This window comes from Taudactylus pleione, unplaced genomic scaffold (assembly GCF_031769625.1).
Source record: "Taudactylus pleione unplaced genomic scaffold, aTauple2 ptg000041l, whole genome shotgun sequence".
Classification (NCBI taxonomy): Eukaryota; Metazoa; Chordata; class Amphibia; order Anura; family Myobatrachidae; genus Taudactylus; species Taudactylus pleione.
Genome location: NW_028284443.1, coordinates 23,790,305 through 23,811,395, shown reverse-complemented (window position 1 = coordinate 23,811,395; position 21,091 = coordinate 23,790,305). Strand labels below are relative to the sequence as shown.

The 21,091-nt window shown below is 42.8% G+C and overlaps 1 protein-coding gene across 2 annotated transcripts in view; it reads right to left on the bottom strand.

Annotated features, from left to right (window-relative positions):
* Positions 1-294: 294 nt before the first annotated feature.
* SAMTOR (S-adenosylmethionine sensor upstream of mTORC1) overlaps positions 295-21,091 on the bottom strand; it is a 38,151-nt gene continuing 17,354 nt past the window's right edge. For both annotated transcript variants that reach the window (XM_088456349.1, XM_088456353.1), the window contains exons 2-5: positions 13,298-13,439; positions 12,407-12,559; positions 5,109-5,220; positions 295-1,642 (exon numbers count right to left, since the gene is read on the bottom strand). In XM_088456349.1, the coding sequence (XP_088312475.1) occupies positions 1,016-1,642; positions 5,109-5,220; positions 12,407-12,559; positions 13,298-13,439 (1,034 nt within the window). In that variant the 3' untranslated portion in view covers positions 295-1,015. The remainder of the gene's footprint in view (positions 1,643-5,108; positions 5,221-12,406; positions 12,560-13,297; positions 13,440-21,091) is intronic.

Sequence of the window (21,091 nt, the reverse complement as noted above, 5' to 3'; positions counted from 1 at the left end):
GGGTAAATATCGCATCGGACGGGCATGCTGGACAATCCTGCATGCCCGACCGAGCAATATTTAACCCTCGGTCGCCCGCACACACGCTACAATTATCGAGGCGATCCGCCGATATCAGGCGGATCACCCCGATAATTGTAGCGTGTATGGCCAGCATTACTGTTTGAGACAGGATTTTGTTTAATGTTTTATGGTTTTCTTGAAAGTAGCTACAGTATAAAGACTTATGTTTCTTTTGTGGGATGAAACAGATTTGTTTTTAATGTACATTTACCATTACCAACAAAAACAGTGTTATGATTGCTTAATACAGTCTATAGTTTTATTAGGAAGACAAAATTTTAGCAAAGCTTTATACACCTGCATAAACTAATGAAAATTTTTACTTTAAATAATTCTGGATTATTGTACCAAATGATTTCACATTTTGAGACCAGACAATATCAATTCGTATTATTTTAAATGAGTAAAGAAAAAAAAAATTGTGCATTACGTGTTTTTTTCTTTTTCTTTTTGGTGGTCCCTCAAAAGTCCCAATCGGTTAGTGAATTTTACCCACCATCCTATTACCAGCACAAAATGTTTTTTCCAGGTGCAAATATGGCTCAATAGCTTGATTTGCTCTTAACGGTAAATCAGATTTTATCCCACTTATAAGCATTATTACCCCAAAGGGTAGACCAAGTAATTGTTGTAGGAAATCAGAAAGGCGCTATGTTCACTCTGCTCAATAACAATATCCATTGTATTCAGATGTACCACATGTGAGTAGAAAATATATGCATGTAATGAGGTGATGCTCTAGGTGTAGTAAGTACCTTGTGTAAAAAAACAAACTAACAGTTGCTACAAAGCATCACCCAGTTCTGCACAACCCTAAAAATCTCTAAAATACAGGTGTAGGAAAAATAATATACTTTGTAAACTTTTAAACTTTTTTTTTTTTTTAAATTCAAGTCTGTGCCTCGTTTTTGGCAGTACAGCCGTATAGGCATTAGAAAGCTACTGAGTTAATTTAGCTCAAAAGGAGAATGGGATCTTCAAACTCATAGAAAGACATTGAGCTTGTATGGCTTTCTCCAGAATCCGAATCATAAGGAGTGTCTGGCAGCTCTGAAAATGTGTATGCCAACTGTTCATCTTCCAGTTCAGATCTGGCATAACAAGAGCTGGAATACTCCTCTTCTGCCACAAAATTGAAATCTTGAGGGATATAGAGCATATCTGGATAGTTCCTTGTAATCAAATCACTGGTAGTTTTCAATGAGGTTTTTCTAAATGTCATCAGATGCATATGTGAAAATTTGGAATAAGTCATACGCTTAAAGCCAAGAGACTCAATGGCAGTTTTCCAGCTCTTCATCATCATCGCATGCCGATTTTGATTAGAAGAATCTGGGGTAATAATGAGCAGCAAGCCATTCAGTGCAAGGAGTTCATGGGCTTTCTTACAGCATATCCATCGCTGATAACGTGAAGGGAAATAAGACAAGAGGAGAGAAAAAACAACTACATGGAAGAGTTCAGCAGGAAGGTAATCTATGGGGCTCTTCAGCTGCTTCAGGAAAGCCTCCACAGCATCAGGTGCAAGTTGGAGCGGCCTCTGTATTTGCAGGTTAAGAAAGTCACAGTTATAAACAGTCTATAAAAAAAAAAAAACACAGCAATTAGCAAGGGAATTAAAATGAAACAATTTTTTTCTTGTAGTCTAATAGTCCATACACACGGTCAGATTTCTTATCAGATATGAATGCTAACGATTTTAAAAATCGTTCAAATTAACATGTAGGGCATGAATCGACGAATGATGCGTGTTCCCGCATGTCAGATAACGATCTCTGACATTGACTGTGTTTGAAGTCAGATTTTGACGATTTCATTAATTTTAATACTGTCAGAAATCGTTCATCGTTGATGAAATTGTTCAAATCGTTGTAAATATCGTTCATCAAATCTGACCATGTGTATGCAGCATAACATTGCTAACACTGCTATACATTTAAAGGGACATGCAGACACCCAATTATTCTGTAATATAGAGCTATGTTCTAGGGCTTTTTGTAAACCTTAATACAAAAGCAGCTTTTTATTTCATCATTCACTTTCCCTGAGGCTTCCATTACCTCTATTGCATGAAGCATTTCAGTTAGATGTAGCCTTCAGGTCTTGGAAATATAACATAAATGTGGCCCAGTTTATGGAAAAACCTGGATGTGAAAATCACTGTAATCTGGGACATAAAGGGCCCTCTGGGGAAACCAATGATAGGGGCCCACATAAGAGCAGGAGCTGCCACTGAATGTCGTTGCGTCGTATGCCGTTCAACACCAGAGATTATTATTCTAAATTGAGACTTGTCATAAACATCTATAGAGGCACTTTTATATCCTTTGCAGTATTCATTTTTAAAATGTTGGAACGTTTTAACTCTATATAGACTCACTACTTTCACATGTTGTTAAGCCCTTTGCAATATTATATGTTTAATCACTACAACATTCTCCTCAGTTAAGAATTACTTGATGTGACACAGTAAACACCTTTGCGATACCTGGTTGGTCGGGTTAAATGCTCCCAATCAGCCAAGCAGGGTGCGCCCAGTTTGACCTCCTGTACACCAGAAGCTATATATATAGCCTAATGTGTACAGACTTATATGGGATTGGGAGGTGGGGCAGATAAATATTAAACAGCACATAAAATGGGACATCCCAATCCCGATCGTTGCAGGAACGTTTTAAAGGGGTTTATTTGCGAATGCTCCTGCTTACTTACCTATACAATCGGCGGCCCGATCATTCGATATTGGGTGATCTGGCTGACAATTGTATATGTGGGTAGCCATCTCTACTTCCCGGTTTTTAAATTGATACTTTATTGAGATTGCTTATGATATTTTTCATATTCTTTCTAAAATGCAAAGATTATTTTTTTATTGTGCATCTGACTTCTGCCAGTATATATTTATTAACAAGCGAGAATCTGAATTTATACATATGAATTAACTATTAAGATGCAGTCCCTTTCATAATTAGCTGTATTCTATTGTCACTTTCTTTGAACCTTGGCTTCCAAAAAACAGAGAAACAGATTCTTGTATATTATGATTATATACTATATTATGTTTTATGTATTTAATATATTAGTTAATAGGACATATTAGGACTGTTTGGTTACATTATCCTAATTTGCAGCTAAAAAAAAGAAAAGTATAAAGTGTTTATAGCTACAGTGTATATTCTATATAATAGTGATATATTCTATTAGGATTATTTTTATAAACTGGCTATATAAAATGACTGTGAATGTATGTTTCCACCAAAGTGATTAAAGTAATATATATGTCAGTAAATAAAAAATACAATCTAGAGAAAATGACTGACTTTCATGTCCCGCCATAACAACCAACGACATAGCTTTACAAGGTCGAACTAAACATTCCCAGGTGTTCCAAAGGCCACCACCCACAAGAATATCATAAGTCAATTAGATATCAACAAGGCCTTCTTTCTTTTTACTGGTGGTTATATAGCAGAATGAATATACTATATGGGAAGAGATGTGCTGACATAATCTGCGGCATTAAGACTTATTTTCCATCACCACTTATCACGATGATAATTAGTTAGTGGTGCAATTTAAAAAGTACATCAGGGTATCTGAACAATATCAGCTTCTCAGCAAGGCTGAACTTACCACTTGGCCAGTTAGTCTGGTTCCCTATGAGCATGCATGGGTCACATGTACGCCATGAACTAGAAGGCCTGCTTTGGCCTCCAGTTAGATTTTCAATTCATACTAATATTATAAAAACGTTTTGTCTGTCTATTTCAGGTTAGCGCAAAAACAACTGAACCGATTTTCATGAAAACTGCATCATTTTGTAGTGGAAACTCCTAGAAATAACCTGCACTTTGTTTCAATTCGATCCATCAAGATAAAGCTTAGCAATAACAAAAACTAAATGTATTGACATCAATGCAAGATATGGGTATGGCACCATGCGCACGGCCAGTAAGGAGTAGGGGGAAGAGGTGCTTTGGGCCCACGTTCACTGGTATAGGATAGGCTACATAGCAGTCTGTGCACAGGGCACACAGTAACATTGGTGTGAGTGGTGGGTGAAGGTGCTGCTGCCACCAGTCTGTATAGCGCTGCTGGTCATGTGGGCCACTCCCACCACAGGGCCTCTATGCAAAGCAATACAACACCTCAAATTAAATTTTTTTTTGACAGAAGCGTTTTCATCCTGGGCAAAGCCGCGAGCAACAGCTAGTTACAAATAATAATAAAACCCTGTAATTTTATTTTAGAAAGATGCTTTATTAAAATAAGATTGTGATAGCAATGAGGATTGTGGCAATACATATAGCACCACAATCCTTCTGCGGTAACTTTCAAAGGCTATCGCAGCCAATACGATCGCTGGTCACGGGACCTGTTAAATAGGGAGAAGCCCCATCTTATTTAAGGCTTATCAACCTTATATAAAAATAGACCTTAGTCATTTGTGACTAGTCAATGCCATAACGCAATTACTTGAAACTGTATTTAACTAGTTGTTTTTTTTTCTAACAACCCATTGTCTTTTTTAGGATATTTTTTTTGTGAGGGGGTTGTGTTATGGGAGTACTAAAGTTAAGGCATACTTTAGCTTTGCTTTTCACGTGTTTACTGTAGGTGTTCTTAAAAAAAAAAATAATAGGTTAGAACTAGCCATTTATAAATGATTCTAGAATTACTGACAAAAGTTCATGAAAATTGAAAATGTTATAGAAAAACTTGTGTATATAATGTATATTATAAATATATTTTATTGTGCAAAGTGATGCAACCATGTACAGATTACATATTGTATCAATTGCTATAACATGTTGCCTACCATTCTGTATTTAATCTAATTCCTACACATAGGAGCACAAAAGGACAAGTGGCAGATTTTACCTAGGGGTTGCGAGGAAGCTGCCCCATAGCAGCAGCTTCACAACCCCTAGGTAAAATCCACCACTGGTCCTTATATATTGTACGGAATAACATTAATACCTTACAAATATTTATTGGTTAAAGACAAACATGTAAATGAAATCACAATAGTTAAGACAGATTACCTCGACCGCAGGCACAATGTCAATACCAACAGCCAGAAAGTCTTCATATTTCATAAATGGATTATAGCAGCTTCCAACATCAAGCAATCGGATCTTACCGGGATGATGAAATCTGATGGTGGAATAAAAAAAATAAAATAAAATTAAATAAGATAATACATCTCCTGTTACAATGGAGAGGTAAATATTGGTTGATTCTAATTGGGCATAAATGAGCATTCGTAAAATGTAGCCAAGATTAAGTGTAACATTAGCAGGTGGCTTCTGTTAAGCAACACATTTTTCTATTCCCGCAAGTGCAGCTTTCATAGGGCCTGATTTTGATTCACGCAGCTTTGCAATTGCGATCCTTGCAGATATGGTAATGCACGGGAGGCATCACGCCCCCTGTGCATTACTTAACAGAGCTGCGTAGTTTAACGCAACAGCATCGGTTAATCTGCGTACCGTCGTCCAGCTGCGGTGACCCATAGGGTCCCACAGCCGGCAGCCACATGTTGAGAGGAATTAGCCAGGAAATCTCCACCACCCGACGGAGATCCTGGCCTCTTGTCAATCACTGACAGTCTGCTGCCAGTTTGCAAGCGGACTCGCAGAACGGGTCTGGCGCCTGCGCGGATTCCCAAACATTGGGAATTTGCGTTCAGCTGAGCTGAATCAGGCCCATAGAACTCCATTGCTTCCGTGATAAGAGATTGACATAAATGGGGAACAGTGTTCTCCCAAAGAAAAATTTCCAGCCGGGTGGCATCAAGAAGTAGCCGGATGGGGGCTTTCGCTATAATAACATGTTTTAAACCTTGACCTTATAATGATTTGAAATAACATTTTATATATTAATTCTCCTCTTCTTATTAGAGGCCCAGTTGTCTGATTATGAAAAAACTGCATAGTCTGTAGTATCTGGTTCTTTTTATACAGCTCCCAGATACTGTCCCCACTTGCAGGCTTCCAAAGTGCCGGGTGGTAGGCGGTTTCTTGCCGGGTGGTGCACCTGCTAAAAACAGCCTGGGTAGAACACTGGGGGAACGTTCATCTTCTATCACAAGGCATTAATTAAGCTATTATAAAGCTGCATGCATTGTGTAAATAGCCTCCTGCAAGCCTTCTGTGATCCACTGCTGCGTCCATCGGATCATCTGCAAAAACATCGGCCATATGAGCAACCGTCAGGTTACGCAGGATGGTCGGAGTTTTCACTCTGCCGAGACCAGTGAAACTGCATTGGAAATTGCAGACCCCTGGCATGCTTTTAAAATGGGACAGACACGCCCCCATTTTCAAGAGTGTTGGCATCCACTGCCCCTTTCCCACTCCCAAACGGCCACAGCATGTCAATCATACTGTGGAGCTTAGGAGGGGGGGGGCTCAGTTGCATTCAGTGATCATCACATGCGCAGTACAGATCCTGCTCATGCGCCGATCATTAAACATAGGAATTGTGCGTAAACCATCAGGTTTACGTACAACTCTGCTGTCGGCATACAGTAGCAGCAGTGTGTATAGGTCCTGATTCAGTATTCAGCCATGTGGCAGCAGCAAGAGAGGTCCTTAACAGGAGGTACCTTTGAGTGAATGGCCTCTACATGTCCCATATAGGACGAAAGACAATATATTGGATAATTTGTCGTTTTGGGATAAATCGTAACAACACACCGTCCAGTGTGTACGCAATATTGCGCGCTCAGGGGCATCGTCCTTTGTATCGTCAGATCTGTCTACAATACAGGCCAATCTGAAAAAGACCTGACCGCCAACACCATGGTTCTGGATGTGGCGGGGGAACGACATATCGGCGGTCCTACACCAGATCGTGCAATGTTTACGGACAGCCCGATATATCGTCCAGTCACATCTGCCGTCACTGGGTACACGTTATCTAATGTGTACCCAACTTTAGCCATTCAAAATTTAGGGAAGGCACGGAATAACGTGAGAATAGATATTTTCTGAGGAGAAATATAGGAGATGTGACAGACATCGGCCAGAACTTGGGGTGTGGAGTGCAGTCTCCTCTAAGGAACACTGGGCCTAATTCAGACCCGCTCGTGAGCGCTGAGCGCTCGCAAGCGGGTCGATGGTGCCCTAATGCGCTTGCGCACAACGGAGGGAGCTCCGTTGTGCGCATGCACGAGACCCGCATAGCAACAGCCAAGCTGTCGCTATGGGTCTCGCACCAAAGGGGGTGTGCTGTTGATGGTGACTGACAGCACGCCCCCTTGGGTGGGTGTGCCGCGGGCGTTTCTGCCCAGACGGAGGCGTTCTCATGGGAACTCCTTCCGTCTGGAGCCGGCCCCACTGACATCACTCTGATAGAGCCAAAAGCACTCCTGGGCTTGCGGCAGTGAGACCCTACCGCAGGGTCTCGTCGCAAGCCCGATGGTCGCGATAGTCTTGACCATCGCGACCATCTTTTTGGCCGCTCGCATAAGCTGTGGGTGGTCACCCACAGCTATGCGAGCGGCCAGGAGGCCGCTCCATTTTTAGGTAGGAGGGCCCTGATTCAGAGCGAGCGCTCTGGTCAGAGCGTCCGGCTCTCAATCAGGCCCACTGTGTGGACAACATTTGTCCTAGTGGTTTTGGTTATTAACATGGCAAATATTTAAGTCAAGTTATCATTTAGTGATATTGTTGTATTTTATTGCTACTTTATAATATTATAAAGAAAAACTTGTATCTTCCTGATGTCCCATCTAAGCGATCCTGGCACCTAAAAATACCTTGAATTATCAAATGAGCCCTGAACACCCAGGTACTTCACACCAACATATTACTAGTGACTACTATGGCTTAATTTATTAGGCATTACTACTACTGATGGCTTATTAATGGGCCTTAATTTATTTGGTTTATTTCTGGGCAGTATTATTTTTGGTGGCTAGTACTGCAATATATACACACTGCTGGGCATTACTGCTACTTACAAGTAGCAATAGACAACACAAATAAGAAAAAGAATTTTACATTCCAGAGAGTCTGTGAGGACTCCCTGATATTTGGGAGATTCCCGAACATTCTGTGAGAGTAGGCCGTATAATACCATCCTATGCTGCAGTGGGTGAAATATGCAGTTTTGGGTGTCTAATCATCTTGATTGTACAGAGTTTTTTCCTTTTCTTGTGTCCGTATATCCAGTGACTTATACAAATTACAATACATGAATCAAGCATGCAATGGCAAGAGCACAGTCCAAGCAGGAGTTGAAATCAGAGCTGGCATAAATCCACCTGAACCTAGGTGGACTTGGGCAGGCACTCTTACATAAGACATGGGGCCTGATTCAGAGCCGCTCGTAAGCGGCCGCTCGTTCGCTCCGAGCGATGTTTGCCCAACTGCGCATGCGTACGGATCATAATACGCACGCGCGAACCAGTCAGTGCGGCCGAAAATAGTTTGTACGCTAAATAGCGAATGCCTGCTATTTTGAGTGACACAATGAGGCGTATGTGGGTGGTAACAGGGGAAGGTGCTTGAAAACGGGGAGTGGAGATCCGAACGCAGGCGTGCTTAAAGGTCAAAAGGGGCGTTTTAAGGGTGTGCATAATTAATACAGCAGCGTCATTGACCAGGTCACTGGGTTATTTTATAGCCAGAACTGCTCGCAAAATTGTGGTAGCAAACACCAACCACAAGAATAGCGAGCAGTTCATACGCTGGTGGATGTACTCGATTAATCTAATAAATAGCGGACATGACGTAGGATGCGAGCGGCCAGGGGGCGTATTTTTTCAAAAAACGACCACAAGTTTTGTTCGCTCGTTCATAGAGGCGTGAACAGACCACAAAGAGAGAACGGTTCATTTGAATAGCCACCCCTATTTTCTGAACGAGCGAGCGCAAATAGCGTCCGGCTCTGAATCAGGCCCATGGACCTAAAACATCCTTTGTGCTTGATTTAAACAACTACATATAGGTCTGGGAAATGCCACACAATTGTCTTTAGATGTTTGCTCACAGAGCGATTGATGTTTTTGAAATCATAATCATCATCCTTTATTTATATGGTTCTGCAGCACCTTACAAAGTACATGAGCAAAAAACAGCAACTTAAAGTACAAAACAATGCAGGACAAGGACAGGCCGTCAGCAACCAAGTGTTTGGTGCCCTTGTGGGGAGTTAGGAGTAGACAATCGTATGAGTGAGGGAAGGAGAAGCACATGAGGGAAGAGGGCCCTGCTCGTTAGAACTTACATTCTAAAAGGGAAGGGACAGACATATAGGGGTGACACAGATAGGGTAGACAGTGAGGAAGGAGCATGGAGCAGCGGGTTAGGATAAGAGCTGGAAGGCTTTGATAAAGTACTGGGTCTTGAGAGCCCGTTTGAAGACTTGTAGAGAGGTGGAGAGTCTGATAGGGAGAGGGAGAGAGTTCCAGAGGAAGAAGAGGCAGAGAAGGAACGATCAGAGGTAGGACAACAGCCAGGAGAGGGGCAGTATCACGTAGACCAAATGAGTGAAGGATTTACATGAGAGAGGGTGGTCCACAGTGTCAAGGAGAATGAGCAGAGAGTAGTGGCCCTTGGATTTGGCAGCAAGAAGGTCATTACTGACTTTTGTGAGGACAGTTTCTGGGGAGTGGAGAGGATGGAAGCCAGAATAAAATGGGTCAAACAGGTAGTAGGAGGAAAGAAAGGTGGTAAGGTGGTTGTAGACAATACGCTCAAGGAGTTTTGAGGCAAAAGGGAGGAGAGAGTGTGGTAGGATCAAGGGTAGGTTTTTAAGAATGGGGGAGACAAGGGTATGCTTGAATGCAGAAGGGAGAGTGCCTGATGAGTGGAAGAGATTAAGAAGGTGGGCAAGATGGGAACAGGCAGGAGAGAGGTAGCAGAGGATGCGGGAAAGGATAGGGACAAGAGCCATGACTTCCTCTCCTGATACAGGGGAGAAAGATGGCAGAGTTGATAAGATGGATGGGGAGAAATGGTCAGGGAAAGGAGGGGGTGGAGTGCTGGGGGGGGTTGGTGGGACATGATGTCCTGACTTATGGATTCAATTTTAGATATAAGGTAGGTGGAAAAATCAAGGGCAGAGTGTGGAGTTGAAAGTAGCGAAGAGACATCAGGGGATAGAGGACTGGGAGGAGGTGAGGTTCTTGAAAAGACTGTTAAAAGAGGGAAAGGGCAGCACTGTAGGTTGAGAGCATGAAATGGAGGAAGTCAGCCTTAGAGAGTGTGATTTCCTCCACTGTCGCTTGGCGGTTTGTGAACACTTTTGCAGGTATCTGGTGCATTTGGAAGGCCAGGATTGAGTTATGGATCTGTGAGGATGAGTAGTGATCGCTGGAGCAACAGAGGGCCTGATTCAGAGCCGCTCGTTCGCTCCGAGCGATGTTCGCACATCTGTGCATGGGTCGTAATGCGCATGCGCCAACCAGTCATTGCGGTCGGAAATCGTGCGCTCGCAAAACAGCGAGGGCCTGCTAATTTGAGTGACAGAATGAGGCGTTTGTGGGTGGTAACAGGGGAAGGTGCTTGAAAACGGGGAGTGGAGATCCGAACGCAGGCGTGCCAAACAGTCAAAACGGGCGTTTAATGGGTGTGCATAATTAACAAAGCAGCGTCATCGACCACGTCACTTGGTTGTCTTTTAGCCTGAACTGCTCGCAGTGATTGCGGGAAGTAAACCCTACCACAAGCACTGCGAGCAGTTCAGACGCCTTTCGATGTACTCAATTAGTCTAATAAATAGCGGAGATGACGTATGATGCGAGCGGCCAGGGGGAGTCTTTACAAAATAGCGAGCACATGTTTCGTTCGCTCGCTCAGACATAGAGGCGTCAACAGACCGCAAAGAGCGAGCGCTCAATTTAAATAGCCGGCCCCTTTTTCTGAACGACCGTTCGCAAATAGCGTCCGGCTCTGAATCAGGCCCAGAGTTCAGAGCAGAAGTAAGGGAGGCATTGTTAGGAAGCAGCTTGTTCAGGGCAGGAGAGACAGAGAAAATAGGGGAGAGAAGAGAGTCGAGCAGGGAGGATAAGGAAATTGTGTTGATAGCGTCAATGTTACGCTTAGTAATGGTGGTCTCTGGAGGCAGAGGTGGAGAGTGATCGGTTAAAAGAGAAGGTGATTTTCAGAGGGAAAATTGGGAGTTGGGGGTAAATTTACTAAAGTGAGAGTTTTTAGAAGTGAGTTTTAAAAGTGATGTTGCCTATAGCAACCAATCAGATTCTACTTAACATTTAACAAGCACCTAGAAGATAATAGCTAGAATCTGATTGGTTGCTATAGGCAACATCACTTTCAAAACTCCCTTTTAAAAACTCTCACTTTAGTAGATTTACCCCTTGGAGTAATCAGTATTAACACAACGGTGAGTGAAAACCAGATCAAGTGAGTGGCCACTCACATGGGAGGGTGAGGAGGTCCATTGGGAGCGACCAAATGAAGCTGTAAAGAGTTTAGAGGAAGGGGATTCTGTAGAGACATCGATTGGGATATTGAAGTCACCTAAGATAGAGGAAAAATCTGAAGAGAGAAAGTGAGGGAGCCAGGAAGCAAAGTTGTCAGGAATTTGGAAGGAGAGCCAGGGGGACGGTAAATGACAGCTACTTGCAGGTGTACTGGTTGGAAGAGGCGTATAGCATGAACCTCAAATGTAGAAAATGTAAGGGACAGTTCTGAAGGTATGAGTTGGTAGGAGCAACTGGGGGACAGAAAGACCCCACCACCACCAGCATGGCAAACAAAATTTAAAAAAACAGGTCAATAAACATAAAATACAGATTGGTCCAATACATGGAAAGAAAATGCATGTTTTAGCAAGTACAAGTATACAAATCAGTTTTCTGAATTGTTTTTGCAGATTCTTGAATGGTAAAATTGGAACAGCCATTTTCTACCTTTCTCCTAACACCATAACTCGCAACACAGTACATAGTCTTAAGGACTAAAGCTGCATTGGAAGATGCAGAACCTGGCCTTGGCACGCCTTGAAAATGGGGCCGACATGCCCCTATTTTCAAGAGCATTGGCTTTCACCGCGCCCTCACCTCCACTTACTGCTGCTAAGCACCATTGAAAATGCATTTCATATTCCCAGAATGTGTACCAAGCACTTTAGACAGACCCTCCATGCCCTAATGAAGGAAATACAATGTGTACGGCACCAGGACACCACTGATTAAGACATGTCCCAAGACAAGAGTCCGAAGTGGTCAGTTCCTTAAAATACAGACTGTTCCGAAAAAGTTGGAAAAGTTGTGAGGTATACCTACAATGCTTTGATGAAGAGATAAATGGCAGCTGGACATTGGACTTACTAGTTTAGAGTTACTAGGTAAATACATAAAAATACGTACTCTTGGTTTGGGGTGGTGATATTTGAAATATCAAGCCCAGAAACAAGTACTTGCTCACAACTAGGAGGCTGGTGGTTATTTAGCATTGCCCTTCTTGCATCTTTTTCAATTGCTTTTCTCTTTCCTCCATTGAAAAAATATTCTTGACAAACACTGTGAATAAGAAAGAATAAATGTACTTAGAGACATAACTTTCCTATAGAGAACATATACTTCTATTTTATGAACACACATAAATCTACATATGCTAAACATGCTAAAATGTGCAGTCTATAAGGATTCAGTATCATTTACAGACAGCAGCATCCCGGCAGCAGTGAAAATCCCGATCGTCGAAAGGTAAGTATTGACTAACCTATTCTACACCCTAACCCTATCCCTCCCTTAGGTGTGCCTAACCCTAATCCCTCCCCTGTGCCTAAACCTAACCCCCTCCTCCCCGCCGCCTAAACCCTAAACCTCGTCCAGGGGGAGGGGGGTGCCTAACCTTAACCCTCCCTCCTCCTAGACTAAACCGAACCTCCCGGGTGTTGCCTAACCCCAAGTCCCCCCCGGGAACCCTAAACCCCCACCCCAGCGGCTGTCCGCACCCGGCTTACCTTCGATCGATAAGCCGTGAGGCGTAGGGAAAGTGACAGGCGTCATTTAACCCTTGCCGGGATTAGACAGTCGGGAAGCAGACGGTCGGGATTCCGTCCATCGGCTTCCAGTCTATAATATATGTTAAATAGTTATTCAATTCAGAACAATAATACGAGGTACTATCTTGGAGTATTGAAATGTTTATTTTGCTCAAACAAGCAAAATAAGTCCCCGCAGGGAACAAGAAGTTTGAAATATCATAATTCAGTTGTAAACTTAGCAATAAGGTAAGTGCAATGTGTTAGTTACCCGAGGCACCATTCAATTCGACCTTCTCCTTCGCACTTTTTTGCCCAGTGATTATCTGCTAAGTTTTTCATTGCAGCAGCATATTCACAAAGTTTTTCTTCATCTTTACAATGTTCTTTCCAAATTTTATCAAAATCGCCAGCTAAAAAAACAAAAACAAAAGAAAGTGGTATAAATACAGTGAACTATAAAACCTAAATATTTTCTGTTGATACATATTAAATCACCAAGATATGTCTACAGTTCAGAAGGCCACTACAGAATTATTTCATGAATTTCACTAGACGGCATCTGAACAAATAAATGTCCAAAAGGTTATTTTATGCCCAGCTAGTTTTTAAAAAAATTGCACAACTCCAGTGGTTGCTTCCTCTAATAGAACAAATTATGGAGAGAGCAAGAAGCACTAAACACTTAAAAAATAGTACATACTTTCCCAGGGAAACTATCAGAGTTGGCCAAATATGCAGCAAAAAATAAAGAGACATGCAGAGAGAGACATGGGTATGGCAAGATGAATCCATCTTTGCACTTTCATACAACCAAGTCATAGGGCTCTATTTACTACAATCCGCATTGGGAATGCAGATTGTAGTGTGATATTACCGACTGAATTTGCCTTGCAAATTCAGCCAATATCACAGGGATTTACTAAAAATCCCTTGCAGGGACATAGCTTGCAATAAAGCTCTGTCCCTGCAAATCCCCTCCGCACACTTATAATATTTTTGCAAAAAATACTGTGACAAGTGCTCGCGCATGTGCCGGCCGTTGCTAAGCTCCGCCCCCCACGACCCCTCCTCCCCCTTAATTACACTTACTTGCAGTGATCGGTGCTCTGGTGATATCCTCCGTGGCTCCGGTCAGCTGACATCCCATCCTGCACTGGGACTCGGGCAGGTGACGACCGGGCCCCAGTGCAGGATGGGAGATCAGCTGCCCGGAGGGAGAATATCACCTGGAGCCCCGATCACCGGTCCCTGGACTTAGGCAAGTTTTTTTTTGTTTAGACCACACAGCTGATCACTGGGGCCAGCTCCGGGCTCTGCTCTGTCCGTTAGAGCAGGAGTCCGGTAACTGGGGGAGACCCTGGATAACGCCACCTACAGATGGCGTTATTATCACAGGGCTTTCCCCAGTATTTTTTCACAATTTATTTTTAGTAACTTTGGCCAGATCACATTTCCCATTACAATTATGGGAAATGCGATCTGCTTACTAAAAATAAGTGATAATTAGGGGTTGGAGTAGAATTTTACGAATTCTACTCCAATAGCCCTTTAGTAACTTTTGGTGATACTAAATAATGTGAAAAGGGTGTAAAAACACCCTTTTTCACTTTATTTTAGTAAAAATAATGTTAATAAATAGAGCCCATTGGCACAGGAAAAGGTTGTTAAATAATTCCTTTGATAATAGCAAATGCATTTTTTTTAATCTAAATAAAAAAGCCTTTTATAATATAACAGCTATAATATTCCTTTTCTTGCTTATATAAAAAGTAGCAAATATATTTTTTAAATATGACACAAAAATAATAAGTTCTGCACAATCAATGAAGAAAGTACCCATCAGCTTCAGATGTGAACGCACAGCTAATGAACAGTGGATAGCTTGTATTGGTGAAAGCCATCATTGGTATGCATCTGCATCAGCCCTCAAACAATACGGCCAAAACAGGTATAGGTATGTATGTATATGTATATATATATATATATATATATATATATATATATATATAATTAGACATTCCTCCACCCCACCACTCAATCCGTGTCTCTTAGCTTAAGGTGGAAAGAGTCATATCAGCATAAGGACATAGGCGTACACCGTTTTTTTTTGGTGGGTATGTGCAGTACATATTTACATTTGTGGCTGAATACTTTACAATATATGTAATGAAATTGAGCATATAAATCATACACTAATAAAATGATGTAGGACCTAGCTTTGGAAACCTGCACCCACATGTCAGAACTGTATAAAATCAGCTAAGACTTAACTGAGCTTAAAGTAACATGGTATTCATATAAAAGGTAAAGTATAACAATATAGACTTCTTTGCACTTTAATATATTAATTCAGATTTCTGCACAGCCCAAACAAGGCAAAAATGATGGTGCACTTCAAAAGTATATACATATATTAGCATCTCTTGTGCATTATAGCTATGTATAAAAAAAAAAAGAAATTGTCTAAATAGCAAATTCTGTTTCCATTAATTCAGATTTTATTAGGAAAACATATATTATTGCATACTGTAAATAATTAAGGCTATAGATATCACCTTGGAGATCAATCTTGTATATAAAATTCATTGGTCTGTTTGTGTGTCTGTCCGGTTATGCATTTGGACACCCCTGCACAGATTGCAATGAAACCAACGTGAGGTGGTCCAGGGTCCTGGTCAGACCTCCCATTGGTGTACGCTGGGCAGAACTTTGACCCAGGGAGCCTGTTCTGAGCCTTCCACTAGATGAAAACTTCAGAGGGTTGACAACTGGTCTGGGATGCCTAATGGAATGGTTGGGGTCCTGGTCAGACCTCATGGCGGAGTGCACCAGGCAGACTTTCCTCATGGGTGTGTGGAAGAGCTGCTAAGTTGTTAATTATTTTTAAAATGTTGACAGATTTAAACCCGGGTACTTCAGCTAGTGATCTATTGAACTAGTATGCTATACTAGTCAGTATTTTGATTGAAAAGGCTCATCAATAAACTGCATAAAAATATATTTAAAAAAAGAAATGGTATAAACCTGGAGGAAAAAGCATTATGGCATACCTCCCAACGGTACAGACTATGGCAGGACAGTCACAAGGTCTATCCTGCAAACAGGATGTCCATGTCAAATTTGGAGGTGTGTGGGTGTTAGGAGTGCATTTGAGGTTAGGAGGTATTTCCTTGCAATAAGCACTGGTGGCAGATGGCATTTGTTTAGTAAAATGCTGACCAGGGTTATGGACACACCCATTGGTTTGTGCTAAGTGACCACATTAAGGGCCTGATTCAGAGCCGGACGCAATTAGCGCTCGCTCGTCCAGAAAATAGGGGTGGCTATTCAAATCAACCGTTCGCTCTTTGCGGTCTGTTCACGCCTCTAGGTCTGAACGAGCGAACAAAACTTGTGGTCGTTTTTTTAAAAAATACACCCCCTGGCCGCTCGCATCCTACGTCATGTCCGCTATTTATTAGATTAATCGAGTACATCGACCAGGGTATGAACTGCTCGCTATTCTTGGGGTTGGTTTTTGCTACCACAATTTTGCGAGCAGTTCTGGCTATAAAATAACCCAGTGACGTGGTCAATGACGCTGCTGTTTTAATTATGCGCACCCTTAAAACGCCCGTTTTGACCTTTAAGCACGACTGCGTTCGGATCTCCACTCCCCGTTTTCAAGCACCTTCCCCAGTTACCACCCACATACGCCTCCTCCTGTCACTCAAATTATCAGGCATTCGCTATTTTGCGAGCACATGAATTTCGACCGCACTGACTGGTTCGAGCATGCGTATAACGATCCGTACGCATGCGCAGTTGGGCAAACATCGCTCGGAGTGAACGAGCGGCCGCTTACGAGCGGCTCTGAATCAGGTCCTAAGTGTGGGGAAGGGAGATGTATCACCTCTAAAGCCAGCCATACACAGTGTGACATGCACCGTGCGACGCAACGGGGGATCCGACATCCGACATATTGGGCGGTCCCCACATATGGTGCGATTGGGTGGCTGACCGCCCGATATGCCGGCTCCCTCCTCCCCCACCTGTATAGCGCTGCATGGGATCGCACATCGCATCCCCAGATCAACTGAACCTGCAGTAAGATCTGGGGGTGCGATGTACGAAACTCACGGGTGCACACGCTGTCAGATATTATGCCCATACATGGTGCGATATAGCAGCCAAATCTTACCAATCCGTCGGATCGTCTGATTTATCGCACTGTGTATGGGCCGCTTTAGAGAGATTAAGTGGATTAGTTGCCATTAGCAACCAATCAGCGTTTGTCATTTTATAGACTGTACTCAATAAATTATAACTAGAAGCGGATTGGTAGGGACAACTTCTCCACTTTATCTCTCTCTAAAGTCTGATACATCTCCCCTTGACACAGCAACACCCCTAGTGAGCCAGACACATAAAACAGTAAATAGTATAAAAGCTGGTGTTGATTTCACAATTTATGTTATCATAGGCCCATCCACTTTTGTATTATTATGCATCAATTTATATTGTCCAGACTGCTGTCAGTATTTGTACATACTGGTGAAATCACAAAGTGGGACCTGGCCAATGAGGTTACCACATGCTTGAAGGAAAAAAAACCCAAAAAACCTAAAGCAATACAATTCAGAATAATAGGTGTCTATGCCTTAACATGTTTGATAATGTATTTACTACTCAGTGCAAGCCATTGTTCTCATTTTTCTGCAAAAGGAGGTTTAAGAGCAGACTGTTTGCAGTGTCTTTCAGCGTGATTACTGACAAGGTCAGCTCTTGGTAGGAAAACCTCACAACAACCACAATTTTAGTAGCTCTTTTAAATAAACAAACTTGTAAAAGTCACATAACTGGCAACTATGTTTTACTGTGATATTTTTTTTCCCTATAAGAGTATTTGTTAGTTGTTGTGCAAGAACTGGTAACATCCCTCTCCACAATTGACATTTTGGTTATTAAGATAAAGCAAACGTGAAAAGCCATGAAATGTACACATCTCATACTTGCCTACTTTTGAAAAAAAGCATTTCAGGGAGAATGTGAAAGTAACACCTATGAGCGCGGCGGTAAAGCGGACGTGTACTGCTACATCTGAGGGGCATGTCATAAAATTGACTTGCATCAAATGTAAATGAGCCCCAAAGCAGTTAGTAAGATCTACTTGGTGATGAAAACACACTGATACTTTTCAAAAAATGCATGTAGCCATAGGGATCATTGTGCCTTATAACCAGTGCAGGGAAATTACACTAATTATCCCATTTGAATGTATAGATCTGCTTTTTTTTTCTTTCTTTTTAATGTAACAGCTTCATAATGGGGGTAAGGTGCAATCAGGGAGATTTATAGACTCTTCAGAGAGATTACTTCCATGTCAGGGAGACTCCCTGACAATGAGGGACAGTTGGCAAGTATGAGATCTCTCTCTCTGATATACTGTATATTTATATAAATAATAAAGTTCCCAGCTTTGGGGTCTGTGTGTTCGTTCGGGCAAACCTCTTCAACCACTGGATGGATTTTTATGGGGTTTTCACTATTCTATACAAAATTGGTCGAGGAAGGTTTGGATGTATGAACCATTCATCTGTGACAAAAGGAAGCTGAGCAGTGACTATTTTAGTTACAAAAAAAACAAAAACCCAATCTTACAAAAAAGTGGGTAACTTGTACAGTAGCTGCCCATAGTGTTGAATCAGCAAAGTGTTAGCCAACCAGAGCTAGCAATGTGCCCTGTTGCTTAGCAGCAGCCTAGAGAGGGGGGAGGCAGGGACTGGAGCAGGATCACGTCTGAAGCAGACAAGAGGGCCTGATTCAGATTTGGTGCATACACACGGTCAGAATTCTGGTCGATCAGATAACGATCATTGGCTGATCGTCCTGCATGTGCTGGATGTTAGATATTGAACATTCAGCACATGCACCAACCCCCGTCGACTATAACAATTGCGGGTCCCTATAGTAACCAGGCCTACCTGGTCGATATCGACCATCAGTGTCTATGCATCGACCATCGTTTGATCGTTTTGAGGGGCCAGAAACTGGTCGATTTGAACAACAATGATATGATCCATATCGTTATCGTTCAAATAGACCAGAGAAATCGCACCATAAGAAAGAGCAATTAACTGTGTATCTGGTAAAACCAAGCTGCACTGCAGGTGGGAAGAATTAAAATGTGTAGAGAAAATTAGATTTGGGAGGGACGTGTCCAAACTGAAATCTTAATTCCAGTTTAAAAATAAAGCTGTCCAGCATTTCTAGGCAATATGAAGAGCAGCTAGTATTTACCCCACATGCAAAAAAAGTATTTATTTGCACCCCTTGCATTTCAACATGGTTTGTCCAGCGATAGAGTTACTTGCTCTATCTTACTCTATTCCAAAATCTGAATCAGGCCCAGAGAGTGAGAGACAGCCTCCCACAGACCCATGAAGATGGCCTGATGCAGTCACAGGAGCCAGGAAGGAGCCAGGGGAGGCATAGCTATCAGAAATTTAATAAAAACAACCAACCATTGGAACACTATTGAATGATTTCCATTTGATGGTGGCAAACATTGGACCACCACCATCATATGGTAAAAACACTACCATCGGAACACAAATGGTTACTAACCATCGGATTCCGATGTCCATCCCTACGCTGAACCTGCAGGCGGACTCCGGCCAACACTCTTCCACCGTGAAATGCTCCCTCTCCAGCGTGATGTTCCCGCTCAGCCACACACCCTTGGTGAACAGGATGCACCTCCCATGGAAGTCAGCGGTGTTCTCGGACAGGGGCACCACATCGAGGAATCTCAACAGGAAGCCCAGAAAATACAGAGAAACAGGAGTGAGAAGCAGGGGCTTGTGGTAAGATGCAAGGGACTGTGGTGAAATATAGGATGCTGTGATGAAATGCAGGTGGCAGTAGTGAGAAGCAGGAGGCTGTGGTGAGATGCAGGGGGTTGTGGTGACATGGTGTAGGTTGTTATGAGATGCAGGGGGCTGTGGCAAGATGAAATTGCTCCCGTGTGAAGCCATAGTTGGTCGCTAGTTACTCATATATAAGCACGGAATCGGTATGATTTACTGCCGGACCCCTGGCCGGCGGTTCAAATCCAGACAGCAGCAGGCCGAACAGGCTTAAAATCCAGATCGTCCCAGGTAAGTACTTACCAACCAAATTCTACCCCCTAACCCTCCCTTAGGGGTGCCTAACCCCCCCTTCCCAGCTGCCTAAACCTAAGGCCCCTGGGGGGGGGTGCCAAACCCTAGCCTTCCCTCCCCCTAGCCTAACCCTAACCTCCCGGGGGGGTGCCTAACCCTAAGTGTCCCCCCGGGAGCCCTAAACTTAATCCTTCCCCCCGCGGCTGTCCGGCATCACTTCGATCGGGATGCCGGGCGCCGGTCTCGGTAAACTGACAGGTGTCGACATTTAGACGCCTGTCATTTAACCCTCGCCGGGATTAAGAAGTCGGGAAGCCTGCTGTCGGGATTAGGTCCGCCGACTTCCCGACTGCATACCATAAGCACTACATAAAATTACAATACTTTATAATACACTGGGTAATGTCCCTTTAGCTGCATAAATATGGCTGATTGTAGGTACCACTGTGTGTAGTGGGACAAGGTATTTTTGTATTAAAAATTAGTAACTGTTCAGTGCACGAGGGAGTCCTATGTTAGCATGTTTTTAAAACTTTTTGGTTAGGAGGACTGTTTGTACTTGCCATAAAATCTATTCCTCACGGTCCAGACTGGGTTTAGAGAGGAGGCTCAGAAGCAGGCACTAAATAGATAAGAACAGTTTCACGCCAAAATCCCAGATCTGAGCCTGGTTAATAAACACCAGTGTTTAATCTGGTCATACCTCTTTCACACAGAACGTTGAATCGTTGGGCTATTCCTGGGCTGTTGCCTTTCACACTGCACCCATGTCAGCCCTGCAAAACTAAAAGGGGCCTATCCATTAGCAGATAAATTGAACGATTGAACGATATATTGTTCGATCGTTCAATTTATCTGCTAATGGATAGGCCCTGAACGATGACAGATGCGCACTCCTGCGGCCGATAAATTTAATCTTT